At 39.2% G+C, this 22,515-nt stretch overlaps 4 protein-coding genes across 4 annotated transcripts in view; 2 read left to right on the top strand and 2 right to left on the bottom strand.

The window, feature by feature from the left end:
• LOC135088093 (bridge-like lipid transfer protein family member 1) overlaps nucleotides 1–4,213 on the top strand; it is a 78,858-nt gene extending 74,645 nt beyond the window's left edge. Inside the window, exon 77 of the mRNA XM_063982981.1 lies at nucleotides 450–4,213. Coding sequence (XP_063839051.1) covers nucleotides 450–633 — 184 coding nt within the window. The 3' untranslated portion in view covers nucleotides 634–4,213. The remainder of the gene's footprint in view (nucleotides 1–449) is intronic.
• Nucleotides 4,214–6,203: 1,990 nt separating this feature from the next.
• On the bottom strand, nucleotides 6,204–11,481 carry LOC135087422 (ubiquitin-like-conjugating enzyme ATG3). Its single transcript, XM_063982187.1, has 7 exons — nucleotides 11,267–11,481; nucleotides 10,731–10,919; nucleotides 9,727–9,840; nucleotides 9,121–9,261; nucleotides 8,294–8,461; nucleotides 7,478–7,605; nucleotides 6,204–6,405 (listed from the first exon to the last, which is right to left on the bottom strand). Exons 1-7 carry the CDS (start codon nucleotides 11,336–11,338, stop codon nucleotides 6,252–6,254), a joined length of 966 nt encoding a protein of 321 aa, XP_063838257.1. The 5' UTR covers nucleotides 11,339–11,481; the 3' UTR covers nucleotides 6,204–6,251.
• A 163-nt stretch (nucleotides 11,482–11,644) lies between these two features.
• Nucleotides 11,645–16,462, top strand: LOC135087356 (mitochondrial fission 1 protein). The gene is made up of 5 exons (XM_063982141.1): nucleotides 11,645–11,829; nucleotides 11,921–12,034; nucleotides 12,573–12,743; nucleotides 15,256–15,392; nucleotides 16,086–16,462. Exons 1-4 carry the CDS (start codon nucleotides 11,785–11,787, stop codon nucleotides 15,376–15,378), a joined length of 453 nt encoding a protein of 150 aa, XP_063838211.1. The 5' UTR covers nucleotides 11,645–11,784; the 3' UTR covers nucleotides 15,379–15,392; nucleotides 16,086–16,462.
• Nucleotides 16,463–16,591: 129 nt separating this feature from the next.
• Nucleotides 16,592–22,440, bottom strand: LOC135088072 (protein abrupt-like). Its single transcript, XM_063982956.1, has 4 exons — nucleotides 22,295–22,440; nucleotides 21,444–21,640; nucleotides 20,719–20,901; nucleotides 16,592–20,429 (listed from the first exon to the last, which is right to left on the bottom strand). The coding sequence occupies exons 1-4, from the start codon at nucleotides 22,438–22,440 to the stop codon at nucleotides 20,026–20,028; spliced, it is 930 nt and encodes a 309-aa protein (XP_063839026.1). The 3' UTR covers nucleotides 16,592–20,025.
• Between the last annotated feature and the right edge of the window lie 75 nt (nucleotides 22,441–22,515).

Here is a 22,515-nt window from a genome sequence, read left to right as displayed (position 1 = left end):
GACGCGCGCCCGCAGTGAGTGTGCGAGCGCGACAGCAACATAATTACGCGCGAGCGATAAGGATGGGTAGCTTGGGGTCATTGGACAGGATTCTACGTGCTCACGGACCAGGCTTTAGATGACAAAATTTCAATTATTTGTCCGTCAGACAGATAATTAGAAAATATTAGACTCATATTTTTTATTTTCTTTCATAATTAAATAATAACAGTGCCATCGAGTTGAAATGGCGCGATACGTCACGCTTGAGTAGAATTTTTACTCAAAAGTGAAATCACGCGACATTTCAACTCAATATAATACTGTAATTATTCGATTATGGAAAAAAATAAAAAATATGAGTATTATTTTCTAATTATCTGTCTGACGGACTAAATAGAATTTCGATTTCATTACCCAGTCATCATCCCTATTGTTAAAGGAATTCTAACGAGGCGGTATTCTTCCAGGTTGCTCTCGTGGGCGGGCAAGTCCATCGAGCCGTACGGCGTGGACTACATCCTGCAGAAGCTGGGCTTCCGGCACGCTCGCACCACCATCCCCAAGTGGCTTCAACGCGGCGCGCTCGATCCGCTCGACACGTTGCTCGCGCTCGCGCTGCGCCGCCTCGTCGCGCTCGTGCCCAGCAAGTGATAACAATGCACCACCTGCCCAGCATGCCCAGCAAGTGATAACAAGTATGGACTTTCAATACTCAATGTATTCCGTTAGCGTGTAACGCGCGCACCACCATACCCAAGTGGCTTCAACGCGGCGCGCTCGATCCGCTCGACACGTTGCTCGCGCTCGCGCTGCGCCGCCTCGTCGCGCTCGTGCCCAGCAAGTGATAACAATGCACCACCTGCCCAGCATGCCCAGCAAGTGATAACAAGTATGGACTTTCAATACTCAATGTATTCCGTTAGCGTGTAACGCGCGCACCACCATACCCAAGTGGCTTCAACGCGGCGCGCTCGATCCGCTCGACACGTTGCTCGCGCTCGCGCTGCGCCGCCTCGTCGCGCTCGTGCCCAGCAAGTGATAACAATGCACCACCTGCCCAGCATGCCCAGCAAGTGATAACAAGTATGGACTTTCAATACTCGGAGATGTAGCCTAGTGTGTGTTGAAACCATAAAGTTAACATTCCTTCGGAATAGAGCAACAACCACGAGCTGTCAAACGAAATCGATTCAGGATGGATGACACTGGATGTCATTGGTGTGTCAGTGGTCAGAATTATTTCACTGTTGTAACAAATCAATCACTGAACCCGTCACCACGTTTCTCAAGCACTATTTCTCATAAACATCCACCATTTCACTCACGTAAAATCTTAAAAAATCAGAGCTCATATTTTTAGCGTGCCAATGAACTGCCAAATAGTTGCAAAACGGCGACGGCATCACACATCTCTTTTTATCACACAGTGTTGCTGCTGGTGACATCTCGCTAGCTCAGTTCTTTGTTGCTCTATTCCAAAGGAATATTAACTTTATAGTTGAAACTCTATTCCAAAGGAATATTAACTTTATAGTTGAAACTCTATTCCAAAGGAATATTAACTTTATAGTTGAAACCGGGCAATACGTTGCGTTTAAGGCGAACAGCTATGACACCATATTCTAGATATTCTCATGATCTGTGCTCTCCGTAAAACCCCTTGTGACTGCTGCACGACGTAAGCGCAACGTTCGGTAGTCTGACCTTTCACGACACGACGAAAGTCATATAAATTCGTGCTCGTTCACTCTGGCTGTAACTTTAACACGTGCGCGTATACATACATACCTTTCCAACTTGTAGCTCGGTTGAGATGAGACGCTATAACGATTGCTTTATTCAATGGCACGAAAACTAGCGCGTTAACGGCTGGGCCACACACATCGCGATAACATTCGGGCGACAGCCGAGCGAAGTTCTTGCGATTATGCAAAATAGCACCGAAGTATACGCGAATACTTGGCTACACATAACGCGATAACGTGAATATTCGGGTTATCGTGATGAGTGCGGCCGAGGCATAACACGAATAGTTACCGTGATTATACCTTTATCCTTAAATGGCGAAGGTATTCCGTTAACCACTTGACGTCTTCTTACTTTGGTTCGTAATTAATTATATCTATGAGATGACTTTTTCGTATTCGATTCTGAAAACAACACTGCCACCAATGTTCTACTCAGTTGTGGCTATCACAATGTTTTATAATTTCATGTAGCAGTGACAAAACTAGATGGACTGAAAGCTTCAATTATTTCTACAACTTTCAAGTACGAATACTCGGGTTTGACATATTTACTTACATGGTAATTTATAAACGTAGGTAAATAAAAATGTATCACTTTAATGAGTACGATATTTTAATACGAGTTAATTAATTTTGATTGTCTTTCACTGGCCAAAGGATTTCGTACGTTGGTATACTGTTGATTGAAAGATAATCGAAAATTTGGCAGAAGAGACCTAAATTCTAAAACAGAATCATAAAACTAAACGGATTACGATAGATTATCAGTAGCAAAAAGTTAGGAATAGGTCTTGACAGATATTGTCATACAGTAATAGGCGTGCGTGCCCGATCGAATATGAATTTTAATATGACAATTGAGAACAAAGATAATGAATAGATTGTTGTTACTCACTCGGACTCTTGTATTGTTTGTTCATCTCAAAAGACTATTACAGACTTTAATGAGTTTACATTCGAAATGCTCTACAGTTGCATTATTCTGATCGGAAGCAAAGTACAATTTTATTCTAGCGTTTACTTTAAAAAAAACTAACAGTTTGTACTTTAGACTATTTCAGTCTTCTCACTTTTGAGTATTTTTACAGTATTAAACGACAAACATCTTCACTTTACTTTGATGCTTCACGATGCAATGTATACTCTTGACAACATACATATTCTGCATTATACGATCGCGATAGTAAAATCGACGAATAGAATGACAGCATCCCGCATCGTCGACATAGGCTAGGTAGACAGAGACCATATCTATTAGTCACCTATTGTGCATGTGATAAGACTTGGGCTTGCTGCATTCATTGGGAAAAGCCAAAATTAGATACCCGGCGCCGGCGGCAATTTCTAAATACATTTTATAAATCTTAACTATATCAATCTGCTGTATGTCGCCGGCGTTGGAATCCAACCATTATCATCGTAGCACAACAGTGCTGTAGTGGGCCAATCAGCCCATAAATAAACGTGTATTTTATTGTTTTATAATCAATGCCTGATAATTATTTATTAAGAATTCTATTATTATCTCGTTAGTTCCTTTTGTGCACTGAGTTATTATCATCGTAATATTATAATTCCAATTACTTTGATATTATTAATGTTTTATTTGTAGTAATGGATAGGGTGTCTATTTTATACGACTTGCATGATTGCATGAAATTATAATTATTTGTCTTTATGACAGTTTATAACGAAAACGGGAAATGGGGAGTTGAAATGGGATGGGAGAATTATGGTTATGGATGTGAAGTGATATTTTGAACATACAAAACACAGTTTCAACCCTACACAAACGTCGAAGCCGCGTTACTTATTATTTAAATATTTATATGCATAAACTACGGCTGCGGTGTTTGGCTAGGGAGGGAATAGATCGCTTATCGAGATTAAAATATAAAGTTGATTTTACGTTTAGATGTTCTGTGATTTATTATTGTTAGATAAATGTTAATACCAAATTAAGCGGATTTCGTGCTGTCCCAGTTATGTACCTTTTGAAAACAGCTTTAAATTATTCGGAATAATAACACATCATGGGTGCTACCTATCCAGTACTGTTTTCTTGAATTTTTTTAAGGATACACAACCAACCAGTTTTATAGAAACATAGAATTGTAATAATTGTTGTAGATAAAAATTTGCGCCTACATTCCTCCGAAAATATTTCATAATTACATAGCCAATAAACTAACTCTTCGAATAAGTAGTAAATTCTGTATGTCACCGAAAATTAATATTAGAGAAATGACCTGTTGTTGGCGATAAATAGTGAATTTGAAATGTTTAATATTATTACCAGTTGTGTTGCAACTGTAGTGTATTATTTTGTACATTGCTATGTAAAATGAGAATTATTGTATTTATAATGTAGTGGGCTTTCTTATAATGTGTACTGATTATATTCGTATATTTTATTATGAGAAATGATGATTTGTACATAATGAAAGTGATATGTATATGAATAAAGGAATTTAGAAATTTTATTAATTTTTTATTTGACAAATAAACACTGGAATACAAAATAAATAGAATTAATTTCAAATAAAAGACGCTTTATAGCAAAATAATTCATTGAATATAAAATTATTCAAACTTAAATAATACAATATCATTGTAGCGCTGAGTAATTATAATCTTATACGATGAAGTACTGCTGTAACGCGCAGATATGAAGATAATCTTTAAATTATGTACTACTTTACCACGTTGATATATAAAATATTGGCAAGGTTCACACAAACGTTTAGCGTGCTTAGATATTTTGTTCTTAATAACTTTAAATGTACGTGACATTTAATCTGAAGCTATACAAATCCAAGTCCAACCATGGTTGTTATTCGTCTTTTTTTAGGAATGTCCCGAATTACATTGAGAGACGTATACACAAAGACGTGAACAGAATTTTTGTGCTTGCAATTATACGATATACGGAATGCACCTTTCAAATGATAATGTTCAAAATATTTACATAGGTACAAAGAATTTACGATTCATTATACGAAAATAAACTTTCAAGATTATGTAGTTCACGTATAAATATAATAATCCCGAAAGTCTACTTTTTACTAAATGCCGAACATAAATATGAAGTAAATGAATATGAAATATTTAACTTGTAAGCAAAACTTATAAATAAAACGTAAAATAACGATCAACATACGAATATTTGTACAATTTGTTTACAATAGCTAACATTTTTGGGACTTAGGTACATTGCATAAGATACGGTCCGTTCTAAGACTTCACGTTAATAAAATTGCATTCGGCCTAATGCGAATAGTAGCCGAACGTGTTAAATAGGGCCCAAGCATAGTGGAGAACTGCCAGCATCCGCCAAAATGAGCAAGTGAAATTAATAATTATGTAAATCGACAATTATTATTTAATATCTTCTAGTAAAACGGACAGTTACTTCAGTTTTATGTAGCATCTTTTATGGCACCGTAATTAGCAGTCTGTATTTAATATTCCCACTTTATGGGCAGTCGAGACGAGTGACGAAGACACAAGTTTTAGCAGTAAACATCACAGTACTGGCAATTTTACACTATCCTCGAACTTGAATAATATCTTAGGACAGTCATCAGGCATATCAGCAGGCCTATAATATACTAAGGCCTGATGGGAGACATCAATGAGGGCTATCGTTTTTATACTCAACAGTTGGCACCCCTGGCGATTGACAGGACCTTACTCTAAAGTGGCGCCATCTTGATGAGTGGAAATGCGATAGTCTTCCTACCACTTTCGCGCTCACCAGTTGGCGCCACTGTCTTCGCTACTAGCAAGTGACAGGACCTTACTCTACAGTGGCGCCAACTGGTGAGCGCTAAAACGATAGCCCTCATTGTTAATATGAAAGTGTGCTTTTATAACACACCGAAACGAAGCGATGCGATTCATTGCATTGATATAATTCGGAGTAACATATATGTAGATTGATTCTCAATCTCACGCAAAAATAAAACAGAATTCGGGCGTAGCCAGGGGGCAGACAACTAGTAATTGTATAAAATCTAATAAACTGGCCTATAATATGGACACGGCGGGAAGTGCGTATAAATGCTACCATAAAAATTGGGGCGTATCAATACCTCATTATTAACTAGAGATGTGTCAGCATCAAAGTTAAGATTTATTCGAAATTTCAAAGCGTCTACTTCTTGAGCAAATATTTATCTTATTGAGGTGACATGTAGCACAAATGCTTTAAATCCTTGTTTGTTTTGTTGCTGATAGTGTCTAGGAAACATAAATAAAAACAATTTTACTTTAGATGCCGTGCACTTCAATCCCGCCATATCCTAAAGCTAGCTACACGTAAAGCTATGCCGCAGTAGATACTGCATACAGTTTCGTGCCCAACTCAAACCTCGTTTGCACGAAAGTGTATCCACTCTGAACATTTAACTCCAGACAAGTATACGATACGACTATAGCCGTTTCTTTCATACCCGTATGCGTCGGGCGCCGGCGCAGAGGGGGCGTGGCGTGCGGTGGGCGTGGCCTGAGTGGGCGGGGCTAGTTCATGGCGAAGTTCTGCGTGAAGTCATACTCGATGGTGGGGATGACGCTCTGCACGAACTTCAGGAAGACTATGAGGTACGCGTGCACACCCATCTCGCCGCCGCTCTCCGTCACTGTTTCGATGATCTTTTTCATCACTTCGGCGTGCCTGGTGGGAGGAAGTTTATTGATATTATTATCCTGACAAGCTGAGCACTTGAAGATCGCCAGTGACTGTGATTTCTCACGAAACCCGAACACTACACGACCTATAAGATGAACTAGGTTCCGATGAAGAAAATATACTTTTTATGTTACTTTATAACACTTTTTGAACATCGTTATTAAGATTAGTTGAAGGGCGAGAACATTACTACAACTGGTCGTGTTTTATCAATTAAATCCAATAGCTCAAATAAATTATCCTTTTGACTCGTTTACTATCCGTAATACCCAAAACGTCAACTACCCAACATCCAACAAGTATCACGCATTCAAGGAGACTGTTGATCCACGAGATGAGCCTTAGAGCTCTTTCAAATTAGACGTTTTGAGCCGGACTTATAATAATCTGGTTCTTTAAAATTAGTCCTTTTGAAGCGGACGTTTGTCGTGCGTTTGCAGGACCGCACATGGTAAATTGTATGGCAACTGCGTCGGAATAAAATTGACAATCTTTATATCTATATACAGGGTGTTAGGTAAATGGGTATATGAGCCGACACTAGCCCATGTTAACATGGGCATATAAATGGTATGGTGAAGTCAGAAATTTGATATGATCATTTTAATTTTTTAATTTTCATCCAAAATAAATTTTATTAAATCTGATTTGTATGAAAAATAAAATAATTAAAATGAAGATATCAATTTTCTAACTTCACCATACCATTTATATGACCATGTTAACATGGGCTAGTGTCGGCTCATATACCCATTTACCTAACACCCTGTATATAAAAGAAAGTCGTGTTACTTACTCCACTTATAACTCAAGAACGGCTGAACCGATTTAGCTGAAAATTGTCAGGGAGGTAGTTTAGAGCCAGGAGAAGGACATAGGATACTTTTTATCCCGTTCGAAATAAAAAAAAAGTCTGCTTATTTATTGCCATTAAGGCGGAACAAAGTTCGCCGGGTCAGCTAGTTACCAATAAGTTAGTGTGCGGTCTTGCAAACGCACGACAAACGTCCGCTTCAAAAGGACCAATTGAAAGAACCCTTTCAAGTATGGCGCTGACCTGCAGGGGTGCACGGAGGCCATGCTGGGCCCGGACAGGTGCGGGTGCGCCTCCATGGTGACGGTCTTCTTGGCGTGGTCCTGCGACACGTCCTCGTACATCTGCTCCACGCTCAGCAGCGTGCGGTCCTGTAACAAACGTGCACGTGTAAAGCCCGGTCTGTGAGTACGTAGAATTTTGTCCAATGACCCCAAGCTACACATCCTTATCGCTCGCGCGTAATTATTTTGCTGTCGCAACTGTGCGACGGTCGCCCGCAGTGAGTGTGCGAGCGCGACAGCAACACGTGCTCACAGGCCAGACTATACACACACACAACCTTATTTACTGCTTGTTCCCAACGATGAGACACTCAAACGAGTTACATAGTTACTCAAACTCATACGAGTAATATTGTTACTCGTTGGGAAAAAAATCCCGTAAGAAACACGAGTAACAGTGTTACTCGTTTGAGTGTGACTCGTTGGGAACAAGCGAAACTTACTTCCATTTATGTAATTGCCAAATCTGTAATGTAGCATGTTGCTAATGTTCCAAATATTTATTCTCATCATAGGGCATGGCTTACACAATGCCAGCTCGACGTCAAAGAACTCACAGAGCCGAGACTTCCGCCCCTAATTTTCGCTGTGTCCTAGAGTTTCCGAATCGGCCAACCACGCATGCTTGATTTCCTCTTAGGCTGAAGTCGGTGACCGATGCGAATATACATCCGTTATACGGTCCATAGAACTAGTGTATATTCGCACGCTTGACGTATGTCAGGATCCGGTCAGCTTAAAAAGAAATCAAGCCTCATCATCAGGATCAGCTCACCTCGTCGTAGCCGATGAGCCAGAGGCGCGGCGTCTGGTAGTACTTGTCGTAGGTGATGTGCAGGTCGTAGGTGCGCGTGCGCACGATCTCGTCGCCCTCCGCGCCCGCGCCCGCCCCCGCCCCCGCCGCCGCGCTCTTCGGCTCCTTGCGCGGCGCTAGGTCTGTTGACTGGAAATAATCTTTATTGTAACCTGGATGTTTTTATTCCCATTGCTTGTTTGAGCCCTTAAGATACTGTTTTTAGTTACATTTATAACAATATTGGTTTTATTTAATTTAGATTAGAGAAGAAACAGTTGCTGTAGTAAATAACATAGCTGGAAAAAAAGGAGTGATGGCGTTTGGTGCATCAATGATAAATTAGATTTAGATGAATCAACATTCCAGACTATTTCAGTTTCAATCAACTTGTGATTATAGTCTATGTCAACCCGGTCCAAATGTCAGGTGAGTAAGCAGTAGGCAATATTATTGTCTAAGCATTGTTATAGTGTGTGCTCCACCATTCGACCTGAGGAAACACGCGGAGGTTTCAGTGTTTCAGTTTCAGACATGAGGCTAAGTTCCATTCATCAACATTATTCCGCATAAACCATTGCTATCCCGAGTGCACAAGAAAGGCTGCAGTGCGGGAGGAATGGCAACGGATTGTGAGGCTTGCCACCGGACCTGGTGTGACGACCACGGCCACTCTGGCAAGAGTTTAGCAACGAAGAAGAATCCCTAATGCAACGAGTATACGTAAAGTATTTCTTCTGCTAAACAAGGGGGAAGATAATGCAGTGAGACGTAGCAAGTATAGGTAAAAACTAGCTGCCAGTACTTACCGGGTCGACCTCGTCCAGCAGGCCGGACTCCTGGAACTGCTCCATGTCCTCGGGCTCGCCGTCGTCGTCGTCGTCGTCCGCGTCGCCGCTCGCCGGCTCGCTGTCGCCCGTGTCCGCTGCTTCTAGCGTCATCTCGCACACCTGATGGCGAATTTATTGATTTTCAAGTCATAGGCCTGGTTCAGACACGTATCACACACACGTGCGATAACCGCGCGGTTTCTGAGTGAAGCTACCTATGGTGAGGCCCTGAAGTGGTTTCATGCAAATGTACGAGAACTCCCCTGTACCTGCACGATTAACGCTGCGTCTAAACCAGGCCTTAGAAATCGTGTGACAGAATCATACTAATTAGATTTTTTTTAAACTAATTTGTTTGCCATCAGATAAAAAAAGATTTCTAACATAACAGTTAAATGAACACTTAACAACAAGTGTAAAACAGTGTATGCAGTGCTTATTTTGTGTACCAAAGATAGTCTCCTAAGTTATTCATCTCAATTGTTTAATAGTCATTAACTAACAAAAAATGTACAAATAAGAATTTGTAATCACCAACCAACTTATCAAAAATAGTAAACAGATGAACTAAGTGTGTTGATTTACCTTTTCTTCTATAGTGGGGGAGCCAGTGTTGTCGTAGTGATGTGTGTCCACCCAACCTCCATCTGCATCATGTTCATCTTCTATCACTTTCTCTTTGTCCTCACAATATTCTATCTGAAAATTATTTATTTTACAAATAGAAATAAGAGGTCATTTCACACTCACAATCAAAAATGATAAAAAAGATTTGAAACTTCAAGGATTTACAATAGGGGTTCAAATTCTCCAATCACCATAGTCGCTGCAGGAGGTCTGCTCGTTTGCCTCCTAACACATAAAAAAAACCAGTGAGTTACCAGTGATAACTTATGGCTCGGAAACGTGGCCTCTCACTATAGGCCTTATACAGAAGCTCAAAGTTGCACAGCGTGCTATGGAGAGGGCTATGCTTGGTGTTTCTTTGCGAGATCAAATCAGAAATGAGGAGATCCGTAAACGAACCAAAGTCGCTGACATAGCCCGACGTATTATTAGCAAGCTGAAGTGGCAATGGGCAGGGCACATAGTACGCAGAACTGACGGCCGATGGGGCAGAAAGGTTCTGGAATGGAGGCCGCGTACCGGAAAACGCAGCGTGGGACGTCCACCTACAAGGTGGACCGACGACATCGTAAAGGTAGCAGGGAAGCGCTGGACGCAGGCCGCTACCAATCGATCAACATGGAAAGCATTGGGGGAGGCCTATGTTCAGCAGTGGACGTTCTGTGGCTGAAATGATGATGATGATGACATTAAAAAAAAAGGAGGCCTGTAGCGGCCTAGACAGGCTGCTTGCTTTCTGGGGCATACGGGACTATTCCCACCTCTCGTTCCCACCACTGCAACTCCTGTGTAGTCCTTTCTGGGGCATCTGGGGTGGAACCACAAATTGTAATTAGGCCATTGGGCCTAATTATGAGGCTTAAGTGTGGCAATTGATTGCCCTACAACACTAATCTAACTAACCCTATAGGTGTTATTACACTTTATACTCTTACTTCTTTTTATTTCACATAATTTTCTACCTGTTTGCATCGCCTGTAGCATGGCACATTCCTAGTGATGAGAAACTGCTTGTCGGCAGGCAGGTAGGGCCGCACCTTGGCCTCCTCGCCCTTGGCCCACTGCCAGGTGGGGCAGTGGTGCACCAGGTGGTCGCCCGCCGCCACAAACTCCTCGGGGGTCAGCACACCAGTCTCGTGGAACTTGGACTCCTGTTTAAAATTAAATTGTGGTTAATAGTTTGTAGAAAAATGGTAATTTAGAATAAATTAAAAAAAATAGTTCAATAATACAGATTCATAAGTTCTTTTACTTATCAACAAAGAAATAATAGCGGAATAGGGTTATAAATAAATAATACTAGGTCATGATAATTTACATTATCTTAATTAATTAATTAGGTATTGGGAAGTTTCCTAAACTCTTTGTTTAGGAATGCAAAGGTAAACAGAGTCGTGTGCGATAACATGCACATAATTCACATCTGCGCGACTAGCTGACATTGTAAGGATGGTAAACAAAGATAATGATGAATAGCAACAACGTATGCTGCACGAACCTTGAGCACCGGAGTCAAATACCCAGCCACCCCCAGAGCGGTGCCCTTTACTGTGTTAATTACACTTTGCATTGTATAAAAAAAATTGGTAAATATTAAAGCACCAACTAAAAACTCCAAGAAACGTTTTAAACTGATAGCACACACTCAAATCACAAAGAATTAAAATAATTTGGGTGCCGAAAAAGATACACGAAATTGACGTGACGAACGAAATTTTGACACTGACACATCACATCTGGGAAATTGACAGTAGTGACATATAGGAAACGTTCAGGAATAGAAGTTGTTTTTTGTTGTGTGGTGTCTACTAGTATTCATAGGCTGAACAAAGTATGCCTGTGCCTAAAAAAGAAGTAAAATAATGTCAGCTTGACAGCTAGTTAGCGTCAAACAAATGTCACACCGACAAAAAATTTGGATTCGATTTTTGTACCATAGTTTTGGAAAAATAATGCACCATTTAGTCCAATACGAATTAGTTTAGTATTTTCAGTAAATTGTTTGTAAACATCACTATGGAGGACGTTCTTGATGAAGTTGTATCTTCGGAAGATTTGCAAGTAAGCATTTTTGAAATGTTGTGCGTACGTGACTCATTTCTTGCGTTGTTTGCAATCATTGTTTCTTTTCATTATTTCTTTTGTCCTGTAGAAGTTCGAGAAAGTGTTTCATGAACAACTGCATCAGGGTAAAGTGACGCATAAGGCGCAGTTTGAGTACGCGTGGTGCCTGGTGCGCAGCAGATACCCCACCGACATCAGGAAGGTCTGATTCAACATTGTACTTTGTTGCTTAACACCACGTCATATTGATCCAATATTAATAGTTTAAGTTGTAAGAGTAAAGCATACAATTACACATTAATTTCATAATATTATTAATTTTACAACATATGCAGTTATTTGTTAGTTCTTTTTGTTATGTTAGTGCACAACCTATGTGTGTCTCATTACTAGTCATTATCATCTTATACCTACCACAGATCTTGAAGGAAAATTGAATCAAATGCAACAATGACATTCTATTTGGAATTGTACCTACATTTTACAGATACTTTATCCTAAACATTACATTTCACATTGTAGTGTTTTTATTTTTTTATTTTTTATTTGTTGTTTAAACAAACCAATTTTTAACCAATCTAAAACTCCTTGGCAGATACACTCGTTCCAAATACAAAATTTACTTCAGGACACAACAATAACTTCAGGACTTCTACAGTACCTAAATGTTGTTCATAAGTGCCAAAATATTGGTCTAAACTGAATAAAATATTTTGATTTGATTTGATTGTGTATTTCAGGGTATTCTGTTACTGAAAGAGCTATTCAACTCTCATCCGGATGGCAAACGAGACTACCTGTTCTACCTTGCCATTGGCAACGCAAGAATCAAGGAGTACAACAAGGCACTGCACTATGTTAAGTCATTCCTTGAAATTGAACCAGCGAACCAACAAGTTTTGGCATTAGAGGTAATTTTATTATATTTTATGAATTTCTATGTTTAATACAACACCTCTCTCATTAGTCAGAGCTTCTCAAACCCTGTGTCAAGATTTCCCAGGGGCTTCTTTTATATTGCTTTGTGATTCCATATATCTATGTAATCTAAGGGAATAACTGTAAAAATACCTTACATGGACAAACAAAGTTGCATGAGCAGACTAATTAATGCTCTAAAAAGGCAATTTCCTTTTCTATATACAAGTCAGTTTATAGAAGAGGAAAAGATGTGTTAAAATTTTATTGGCATCAGAAAAATGTAACTGACTAACTGCTATATTTTTATGCTTTTGTTTGTTGGTATTGGATTTGTAACTGACATCTTTGATTTTATATCAAAACTAGCTTTCCGCCCGCGGCTTCGCCCGCGTGGAATTTTGTCTGTCACAGAAAAACTTTATCGCGCGCGTCCCTGTTTCAAAAACCGGGATAAAAACTATCCTATGTTCTTTCCCGGGACTCAAACTATCTCTATGCCAAATTTCATCAAAATCGGTTGCGAGGTTTAAGCGGGAAAGCGTAACAGACAGACAGACAGACAGACAGACAGAGTTACTTTCGCATTTATAATATTAGTTGGGATTAGTTGGGATGGGATTAATATATCAAAATTAATGTATACATAATATGATAAAGGACATCATCCACGTTTCATATATTTTTGGTCCAAAATCAAAAGTGCCGGCCAACAAAAAAAAGTGCTGTATTCTGACAGAATACGTCTGCCTTAGCATTTGTTACTATGGCACCAAAGCCGTAGCTCCACTGTGCGTCGAGTATTTGAGATCTAAAAGTCATCGACTATTCATACATTTTTTGTTCAAAATCAAAAGTGTCGGCCAATAAAAAAAAAAGTGCTGTCTTCTGACAGAATACGTCCGCCTTAGCATTTGTTACTATGGCACCAAAGCCGTAGCTCCACTGTGCGTCGAGTATTTGAGATCTAAAAGTCATCGACTATTCATACATTTTTTGTTCAAAATCAAAAGTGTCGGCCAATAAAAAAAAGTGCTGTCTTCTGACAGAATACGTCCGCCTTAGCATTTGTTACTATGGCACCAAAGCTGTAGCACCACTGTGCGTCGAGTATTTGAGATCTAAAATTCATCGACGATTCATACATTTTTTGTTCAAAATCAAAAATGTCGGCCAATAAAAAAAAAAGTGCTGTATTCTGACAGAATACGTCCGCCTTAGCATTTGTTACTATGACCAGGCCTGTTCATCTCCGCGAGTTTACATCGAAAACAAAACACGCACGATTGCCCCCTACAAGAGTACTATTCGACAAGGCCTCACATACGAGCGAACATTGACTCACGCACGCGTATTCTTGTGTATGATGGAAAAAAATAAAGAAAATGGTGTACTAAATACTGTGCAGTATTTAACTGCCTAAATAATAATAAAAACACAGAATGTACTTTTTTAAGTTGCCTCAAGACACTGAGAGGTAAATAAGTAGTTAATATTATTCATGATAATTCATGCTAAATCATGTATTTCCTCCGCCATTTTCTGCAGATTGGCACCTCACGTCACATCATTTTACCGAAGTCAGCCCTATAGCTTCGGTGCAGTACCGATCACTGACGTTTGTCAACAAAACTTCTGACAAACTTGCTTGACTCTTGAAACAAGCTAAATTACACCATATTGTTAATGACATTGAGCATACATTTTTTTAAATACCTTCGCGAAGTAAAACTTCTGTACGTAGTACTTATTATTATTCTGTGCTATGACACCAAAGCTGTAGCACCACTGTGCGTCGTAGTATTTGAGATCAAAGTCAGTCGTTTCATATATTTTTAGAACTCAAATACTACGATGCACAGTGGTGCTACAGCTTTGGTGCCATAGTAATAAATGCTAAGGCGGACGTATTCTATCAGAATACAGCACTTTTATTTTTTGGCCGGCACTTTTGATTTTGGACCAAAATGGATGATGTCCTTTATATCAGTCATTATTATCTTATCAGTTCTTGTACATTGTACAGGTGCTGTTGTACCATAGTATTATTTATCAAACAGAAGCAGTTTATTGCATTGTGTTGTGCATTGTGTATAGTTTTTCAATCACTATTCTATTTTTGTATTAATCAGTCATGAACTTTTATTTCCAATTCTCTTTTCTGAACTCTCTTGCTGTTTATATCAATGGTGCTAAATTAAGTGCTGCTATCGTTATTGTAATTAGTATTGTAATTCTACGTGTCCTTTATCAGGTACTTGTATTTTTATGCAATTTAGTTATGAAAAAATTCACATACTTTTATTGAGCAAGTTTACACTTGGTTTATTGTGTTGGACTCACTCCTAGCAAGCATAATTTTACTTGGAGGAGTTATCACGGATATGAATAATTTGTTTATCGCTTAGATAGATATCCCAGTTCCTTTTTTAACCAAGAGATGGCGCTGTCCACACGCTACGCCGCGGTGGTGCGTGACACTAATCTTGTGGCGGTTGTTTCCAGCGGCAGATCAACAAACGCATGGAGAAGGAGGGTCTGATCGGCATGGCGGTGGCAGGCGGCGCCGTGTTGGCGCTCGGCGGTCTCGTTGGGCTCGGCATCGCGCTCGCATCTAGCAAAAAATAGCATTTGGCCTTCCTGTGAGTACCGAAACTATGGGGTAGATGGTAGATATTACATTTGATTTAGTTGGTGGTGGAAATATTTTCAAAATTTTTTTTAAGAATTTTTGAAGTATTTTTACTAGATTTGGGAACAAGTTACTATTTTGAATTATGAGTTCTCACTTGAAAAAAAAAATTAAATAAATTTGTTTATTGCTTCCACAACTTACTTAACTAGTAACATAATTAATATTGTTGATTGATTGACATTATTTTATGATTGATTGATTGATATGATTTATTGACGTTCATTGATTTTATTTTATAAAAATATAAGAAAGCAATTGGATTAAAAGTTACATTACCACGTTTTTTTAAATAATTTGTTTATTTTGCTACAACTGTTTATACTGTAGATACGAAAGTTATAAAGTTTACTTACTATTATCAACTTATCTTTAGTAAAAAAAAATATTCAAGTTTAGGCAGAATTGACTGGAAATTGTAGATAGTTGTGTTGGTAGTAGAGTAGTGATGTAATGTAATACTTTGTAGATTTTGTAACAGATGTCGCTCTTTTTAAGGACAATGAAAACTCAATCAATGAATGCACAGCTTAATTAAGACACGGTTGGTACTAAGTATACGTATAAGAATACGCTCTTATTGCGATAGGGTTTATTATAACATTAAATTAGTTAAAATAAGTAATATTTAACGTTGTTGCAGTGTGAACGCACTCATAGGCGTTCATTGCTTCCTCAAAAAGAAGAAAGACACCAAACCAGAGTAGGGGACGCCACTGTCGCAACATCACACGTCACACAGCTTTCAGTGTGCATTAGAATAGACTTTTTATTGTACAAATATCACTTAAGATTAAAAAAAAATACATAAAAAATGTTCTCTACGCAAACCAAAACGTGTTTCTGTCGATAAGGGTAGTTTAGTATTTCTATGAATATTATAGATGTTATTTATGTGATAAATGTGAAATGTATTTATTCCTTTAGCTTTAGGCACTACTCTATAATTTAAGAGCATGATCGATTTAATATTTAAAAGAAAATTGTCAATATTCCATTAAATAAATTTGTTTTGTTTTAGATAGATGTTTTATACTTTCTTGTATCTTGGTGATGGGTTGTATCAAATTGTAGAAAGTAGATTTGTAATTTTAAAAATAAACCTTATTAAAACCAATTGAGAGCTGGACTGAAAATCAAACTACCGAATTTCAAAACAATTATTTTTATTTATTCTCGTATAATAATGATGTGAAGCGGCGTACAGCTAGTACACTAATGTACACAATGGCAAAGGCGTGTCCATTCGTAAAACAATGCAAATTAACACGTTACCTTCTGCGTATGGCTAGGGTCATTACGGTGCAAAAACAAGGATTATCTTATTAAAATGGCAACTTATAGCAACGTAAAAGTACCCTCGTTTTCAATATAAGTTATCCCTGCGCCTCTGTTTGGCGTCGATACAAAACAGAAGAAATGAAAACGCATGACAATTTAGTAAATTATCAATTGGACAAGACAACAAACAAAAGATTTAACGAGATCACGAAATCAAACTAAATCAATCAACTGAGTATTGAAAATTTAGTTTTCATTCATATGATTTAATCAGAAAAAATTAAGTCGCTTAAAATTACCGGTGGTAAATATTAAGTCAAAATGTTGAAATCAACTATCTATTCAAATACACCAACCAGGGTTAAGATAAATTTGTGCTCGCTATGAAGCGCTAACGTTTGTGTCGCGCCGTGTCGTGGCATGGGTGTTACATATCGCAAAATCCCATAAGTTTATACAAATTATGATTGTAGAAGAAATGTTATTCAACGTTCAAAACGACTAAGATAAACTGATGAAATGTTGCGTGTTTTTTATGTAACAAAGATACCACAACAGATTTAGCAGCAACATTATAGTATAAGAAATGTAACAAAATGAGTTTTACATGAGCAGTCATGCTAATGAGGTATAGTTGTACAATAAACACAAAAAAAAACTAAATGCGAACTTCCAAAGTTCTTAAGGTAACTAAAAATAAGTATTATACAAGACCGTAAAGATCGACTTAAAGTCTTAACTATTATAATATGTTTCACTGGTACAATAATATTTTGCAGAGTCAACAACTGTACAGTGCGTACAAGTTACATCGAGTTTGATTCGTGGTCAAACAAATTTTGACCATAATTATATTACAACAGCGTCTGTTTTTCAACATTCGATGCAACTTAAATATTTGGCACTGTAACTTATTTTATCTGTGAATGAGTGTGTTCTGAAAAAATATATACGTATTTATTTCTTAATCACATTCTGGTAACTGACTATTGGTTAATATTTATGTATGTCGTGCAAATATCTATTTTTTATTCGTATTTGTATTTTATGCGGTTACACAAGGATTATTTTGGTTGCAGGATGTCTTTAGGGTAACATTCACACTAAATGTAAATGTTGCCCTATCATCTACTAGTATTTTTGCATCTGCTATTATGAAGACGAGCCAACCAAAGCAACACGTGTGTAACAATATTATAATAATGTACTCACAGAGTAATCTAAATAAAGAAGTGTATTCTATACCAACTAAATAATTAATGAAGCACTCTTCTCTAAACAACCAAAACTTATATACAGTCAAAAATCACTATGGCAACACTGTAAACTGTCAACAAGGTTATAATAAGTACGCAAACCAAACAGACTTAACCTGACAAATCTCACTAACACACTAAACAAAATTATTAACCCGTAGCTCTTACACTAGGATGCACGTCTATGAACTCTTTGGGGACACTTCCGGTTACGTAACTGTGAATATACCCTTAGAAAATATACTTAACAAGATGTATTTGAAATATTTACTGTTCGGTATTAATTGGGAAGACTGCTACACTGATTTAATTAAACGTCCCTTTATATTGTTTTTAAAAATAAATAATTTATCGGGACTAATTTATCATTTATTCTCTAATAATGTGTCACAAAAAATTCATAGACGTCAAATATCTCTCATATAAAAGGTTAAATGCTTCACCTATTGCTCTAAATGCTTAAATAATGTGAATTCTAATGCTTAGGGAAGTAAATATATTCTTGTGACTTCACTTACAAATAATCTTACAATATACTAAATAACTATAACATTGTACTCTAAAAAATATGTATAAGTATTGAAGGCTAACTTGAGATTGTAATCACAGTAATTGTTATTTAAGTAACGAGCCCACATCATTACCACAAAATAAACCTTCTTGTTACTATTACAAGGTTCATATTTGTTCGCAAACCAACACAAACCGTTCACTACCCACAATCTATTTACACGTATCCGAAGGCAACATCAAGGTATACTTTATTTATTGCTTTTGTTTCTATTTGTTTATATTATTATGTACTATACATATCACCTCATTTTATATACATTGTCATACATGCTCAATAAGATTTGTCAACGGTCAATTTGAACTTTACACGTATATGCGCGGGCGCCTGCGCGCGGCGCTCCTTGGGTATACTCAGTCTCAAGGAGTTGAACTAAACGTTTGTAGATGTCAAAACATGATCTAAAAATTTAATTCTCATTCATTTATTATCGTTAAAATTATTATCGTGGTATAATTTGTAATGCGTCTCAACACACGCACTTATTATTTAACAATATTAACATTTTAAGCTCTGTCATGTTCTTTCGTATACAAAGATATCAATATAGTATTAGTTAGTGTGCTTGATATAGAGGGTATGTAATACTCGCTACGTGACACAGACTACCGTCGTCTAGTGAGTGCGCTTCTATACAAAGTAACGGTTACCGAGTATCTACGGGCAGCACTAACAATGACCTAATGACTTGCATATATTTACCTACGATATACTCTATATAGTATATATATAAATGCAATCTGCAAAATGCATAAAACAACAGTTATTTATATCTATAAATTGTATAAAATATTAAATAAAATCTATTGAAGTGAGGTAGATGGATGGAATTTCACAATTTGTGTGGATATTTTTTTTTATTTATAACGTCGCCGCATTGGCCCAAATGCTGAGGTAGATGGATGGAATTACTATGTAAGAGGCCCTACTATGTGACAGGGACCTTACATACACAATACAAAACACTACTCACTAGTTTTTTAAACTACTAAAACAATCTCACGAACAAGTGGCGAGTCGACGATACTATCTAGTGTGTACTCGGGTCTACGTGACGAGATGGGTCTGTGACGTCGATCAAGTGCCCAAAAGTGCACTAAAGGCAATTGCATCTCAACTCCTGACTGAATGAATGCGACAACCTATTATCCAACAAAAGTATCGCCGACGAGCTCTGTACCAACACGCCTTCATTAACTTCTCATCTGATCCAGCAAAACATTTGAACAAGAACCAAACCGACATCTGCCGCGGGCTCACACCGTATATCCTAACGTTTAATTTACATTACATTATTGGAAATGGCACCAACGACATTCCACGGGTCAACAATTAAACCGCAAAACGAATCAGCTAATGACCACAAAACATAACACTCAAGCACCGTTTGAAATACCTTCAACAAAACATTGTCCTATCTGTGTTACTCGTAGTCTACGCGACTAATCCAACACGCCTACCGTAGCATCGGGATTTCATGAGGACGCGTTCTTCTGCTCGTCCTCGGAGTAATCCCCCTCGTCCTGCCCGCTGTTGTCGTGCTCCTGCTCCGAGTTGTTCGTCCTGTTCCTGTCGCCGTCATTGTAGTCTTTGCTCATTTCCCTGTCAGTCATGTCGTTTTTGTCGGTGTCCATTTCGCACATGCTGTCGTTCCGCTGCCGCTCCTTGCCGAGGTCGAGGGGCTCATCGGAGTTGCGCATGATGTCGGGTTTGCTCATGTTCTCGGTGTACTGCCGCTGCATCTGCTTCAAGAAGCGCTGGTGGGCGAGGGTATGCGTATGTGTCGGGGGCAGGGAGCCCATTTGGGGAGACGGTTCATCGTAAGTTTTCCTGTCCATGTTTATAGCTGTCATTTGTGCGAGTTTTGCTGCGTTCATACCTAGGAATAAAAAAGTTGATTAGTATTTCCGTCACTGTCAAAAGGGCGCTTATTTGGCGTAATAACCCCCATGTTGGTACCCGCTGAAAACCAGCTTCGTGACTTGACGACTTGTGTCATGTCACGATTTTCGCTGAGCGGGGCGCCTTTTCAGCATGGCTCAGTAATTTAACCTCTGTACATGTATGCACATAAATGTTAATGCTGAATAAGGGTATTCTATTCTATTCTATTTACAGTTACATGTGTGAGGTACACCATACAAATCGTGTCAGATCAGAACACTAACCAAATAGGTTTTCTCCAAAATACTGCATGTAGGTGTCGAGTATGGCGGAGTTGCCGTAGTGCGGCGGGTAGTCGTCGTGCTTGAGGCCGGCCAGCCCGTGCGGCAGGCTCTCCACTGCCTTGGCCGTCACCGCGCGCACAGCAGGCACCTTCGTGATGGTCGTGTTCGCCAGGTTGTTAATATCTGGAGTAGAAAAAAATGGTTAAGGTTGTAAAGTGAGATTGTCCGAATAGTGTTGTCACAGAGTAGGCCTAAACTGCAGAGTTCTTAATTAGATTTTTCTCACTATTCCATGTGGAAACACGGTGACGAGTTGCAGGCATGCAGTCTAGTTCGTTCGTTTTAGCCAAATGAGCAGTGAACTGCTGAACAAAGGCCTCCTCAAGGATTTCCACAACAATCGGTCCTAAGCATTCAGGTACTCCCCGCGACCTTCACCATCGTCGGTTCACCTAGTGGTAGGCCTGTCCACACTACGCTTACCATACCATTGCTGTTTCATTAGGTATTTATTGGAAAATAGCTGACACTGGCGTTAAAGACTGTGTCTGTTGTTCTACCTTCGTAAGATCTTCTGGTATCTACTCCCTGCGATCTTCACCAGTTCATCGGTTCATCTAGAGGGAGGCATGCCCATACACGACACTGGCGTCAAAGACTGTCTGTTGTCTACCTTTGTAAGATCTTGTAAATGATTGAGTGGATCAAATATTGGGTCAACTTACGAGGCGGGGACACGGGCACGCTGTCCTGGTAGCGCGACTGGCTGAGGTCGTCGTTGTCGTTGTCGCCGCAGATGGAGCTGGTCTCGGAGGCGGCGGACTTGGCGTCCAGCTTGATGTCGGAGCGCCGCGGGCCGGTGGGCGACGCGCGCGCTCGTAGCTGCTCGGGAGACACCTTCACGCCGGCTTTGGCTAGTAGTCTGGAAGATAGGGATGTTTTTAGTGCTTGTTGCGATGTTTTATAGCAAGTAGTGATTGTTGGGGCTGGTGTCTTTTGTTTTAAGACAAAACCATATGAGTCTGGATTCGTAAATATTCCTATATTGGCTGCTGGACCATTGTGGTGGACATATGCCCGTTTTCACCATCAATCCTTAATTTTTAAGTGACCCCTATGAAAACAAAATGCCTGTTATGTGTTACCATCACTTAAAAATTAGGGATTGATGGTGAAAACGGGCATTACCCTCTCCTAACACACCTAACACAAGCTAGCTTCTAAACTGGACTATTGTGGTGGACTACCCTCTCCTAACACAAGCTAGCTTCTGAACATTTTAGAAAGCTTAGCTAGAAAGGTTGTATACCACACATTTCTAATAATATTAAAAATGTTGCTATCTAAAATTTTCTTCCCCTGCAAATGTTCTGAAGTGGGTTTGAAGGTTAAGGTTGACCTTTGAATTTCCCATGATACTCACTGGCTGGCCAGCTCGGGGTCGAAGCGAGTGGGCATCTGCAGCACGGGCAGGTCCTTCGTAGAGATGCCGCGGTGCTGCCGCGACATGTGCGAGTGCAGCGAGTTGCGCGACTTCGTTAACTTCAAGGTTAACGTGTAGTCCCATGATACTCACTGGCTGGCCAGCTCGGGGTCGAAGCGGGTGGGCATCTGCAGCACGGGCAGGTCCTTGGTGGAGATGCCGCGGTGCTGCCGCGACATGTGCGAGTGCAGCGAGTTGCGCGACTTCGTTAACTTCAAGGTTAACATGTAGTTCCCCATGATACTCACTGGCTGGCCAGCTCGGGGTCGAAGCGGGTGGGCATCTGCAGCACGGGCAGGTCCTTCGTAGAGATG

Source organism: Ostrinia nubilalis, chromosome 3 (genome assembly GCF_963855985.1).
Source record: "Ostrinia nubilalis chromosome 3, ilOstNubi1.1, whole genome shotgun sequence".
NCBI classification, from domain to species: domain Eukaryota; kingdom Metazoa; phylum Arthropoda; class Insecta; order Lepidoptera; family Crambidae; genus Ostrinia; species Ostrinia nubilalis.
Note: the sequence above shows the minus strand (reverse complement) of the source record. Positions and strands in the feature narration are given on the sequence as shown.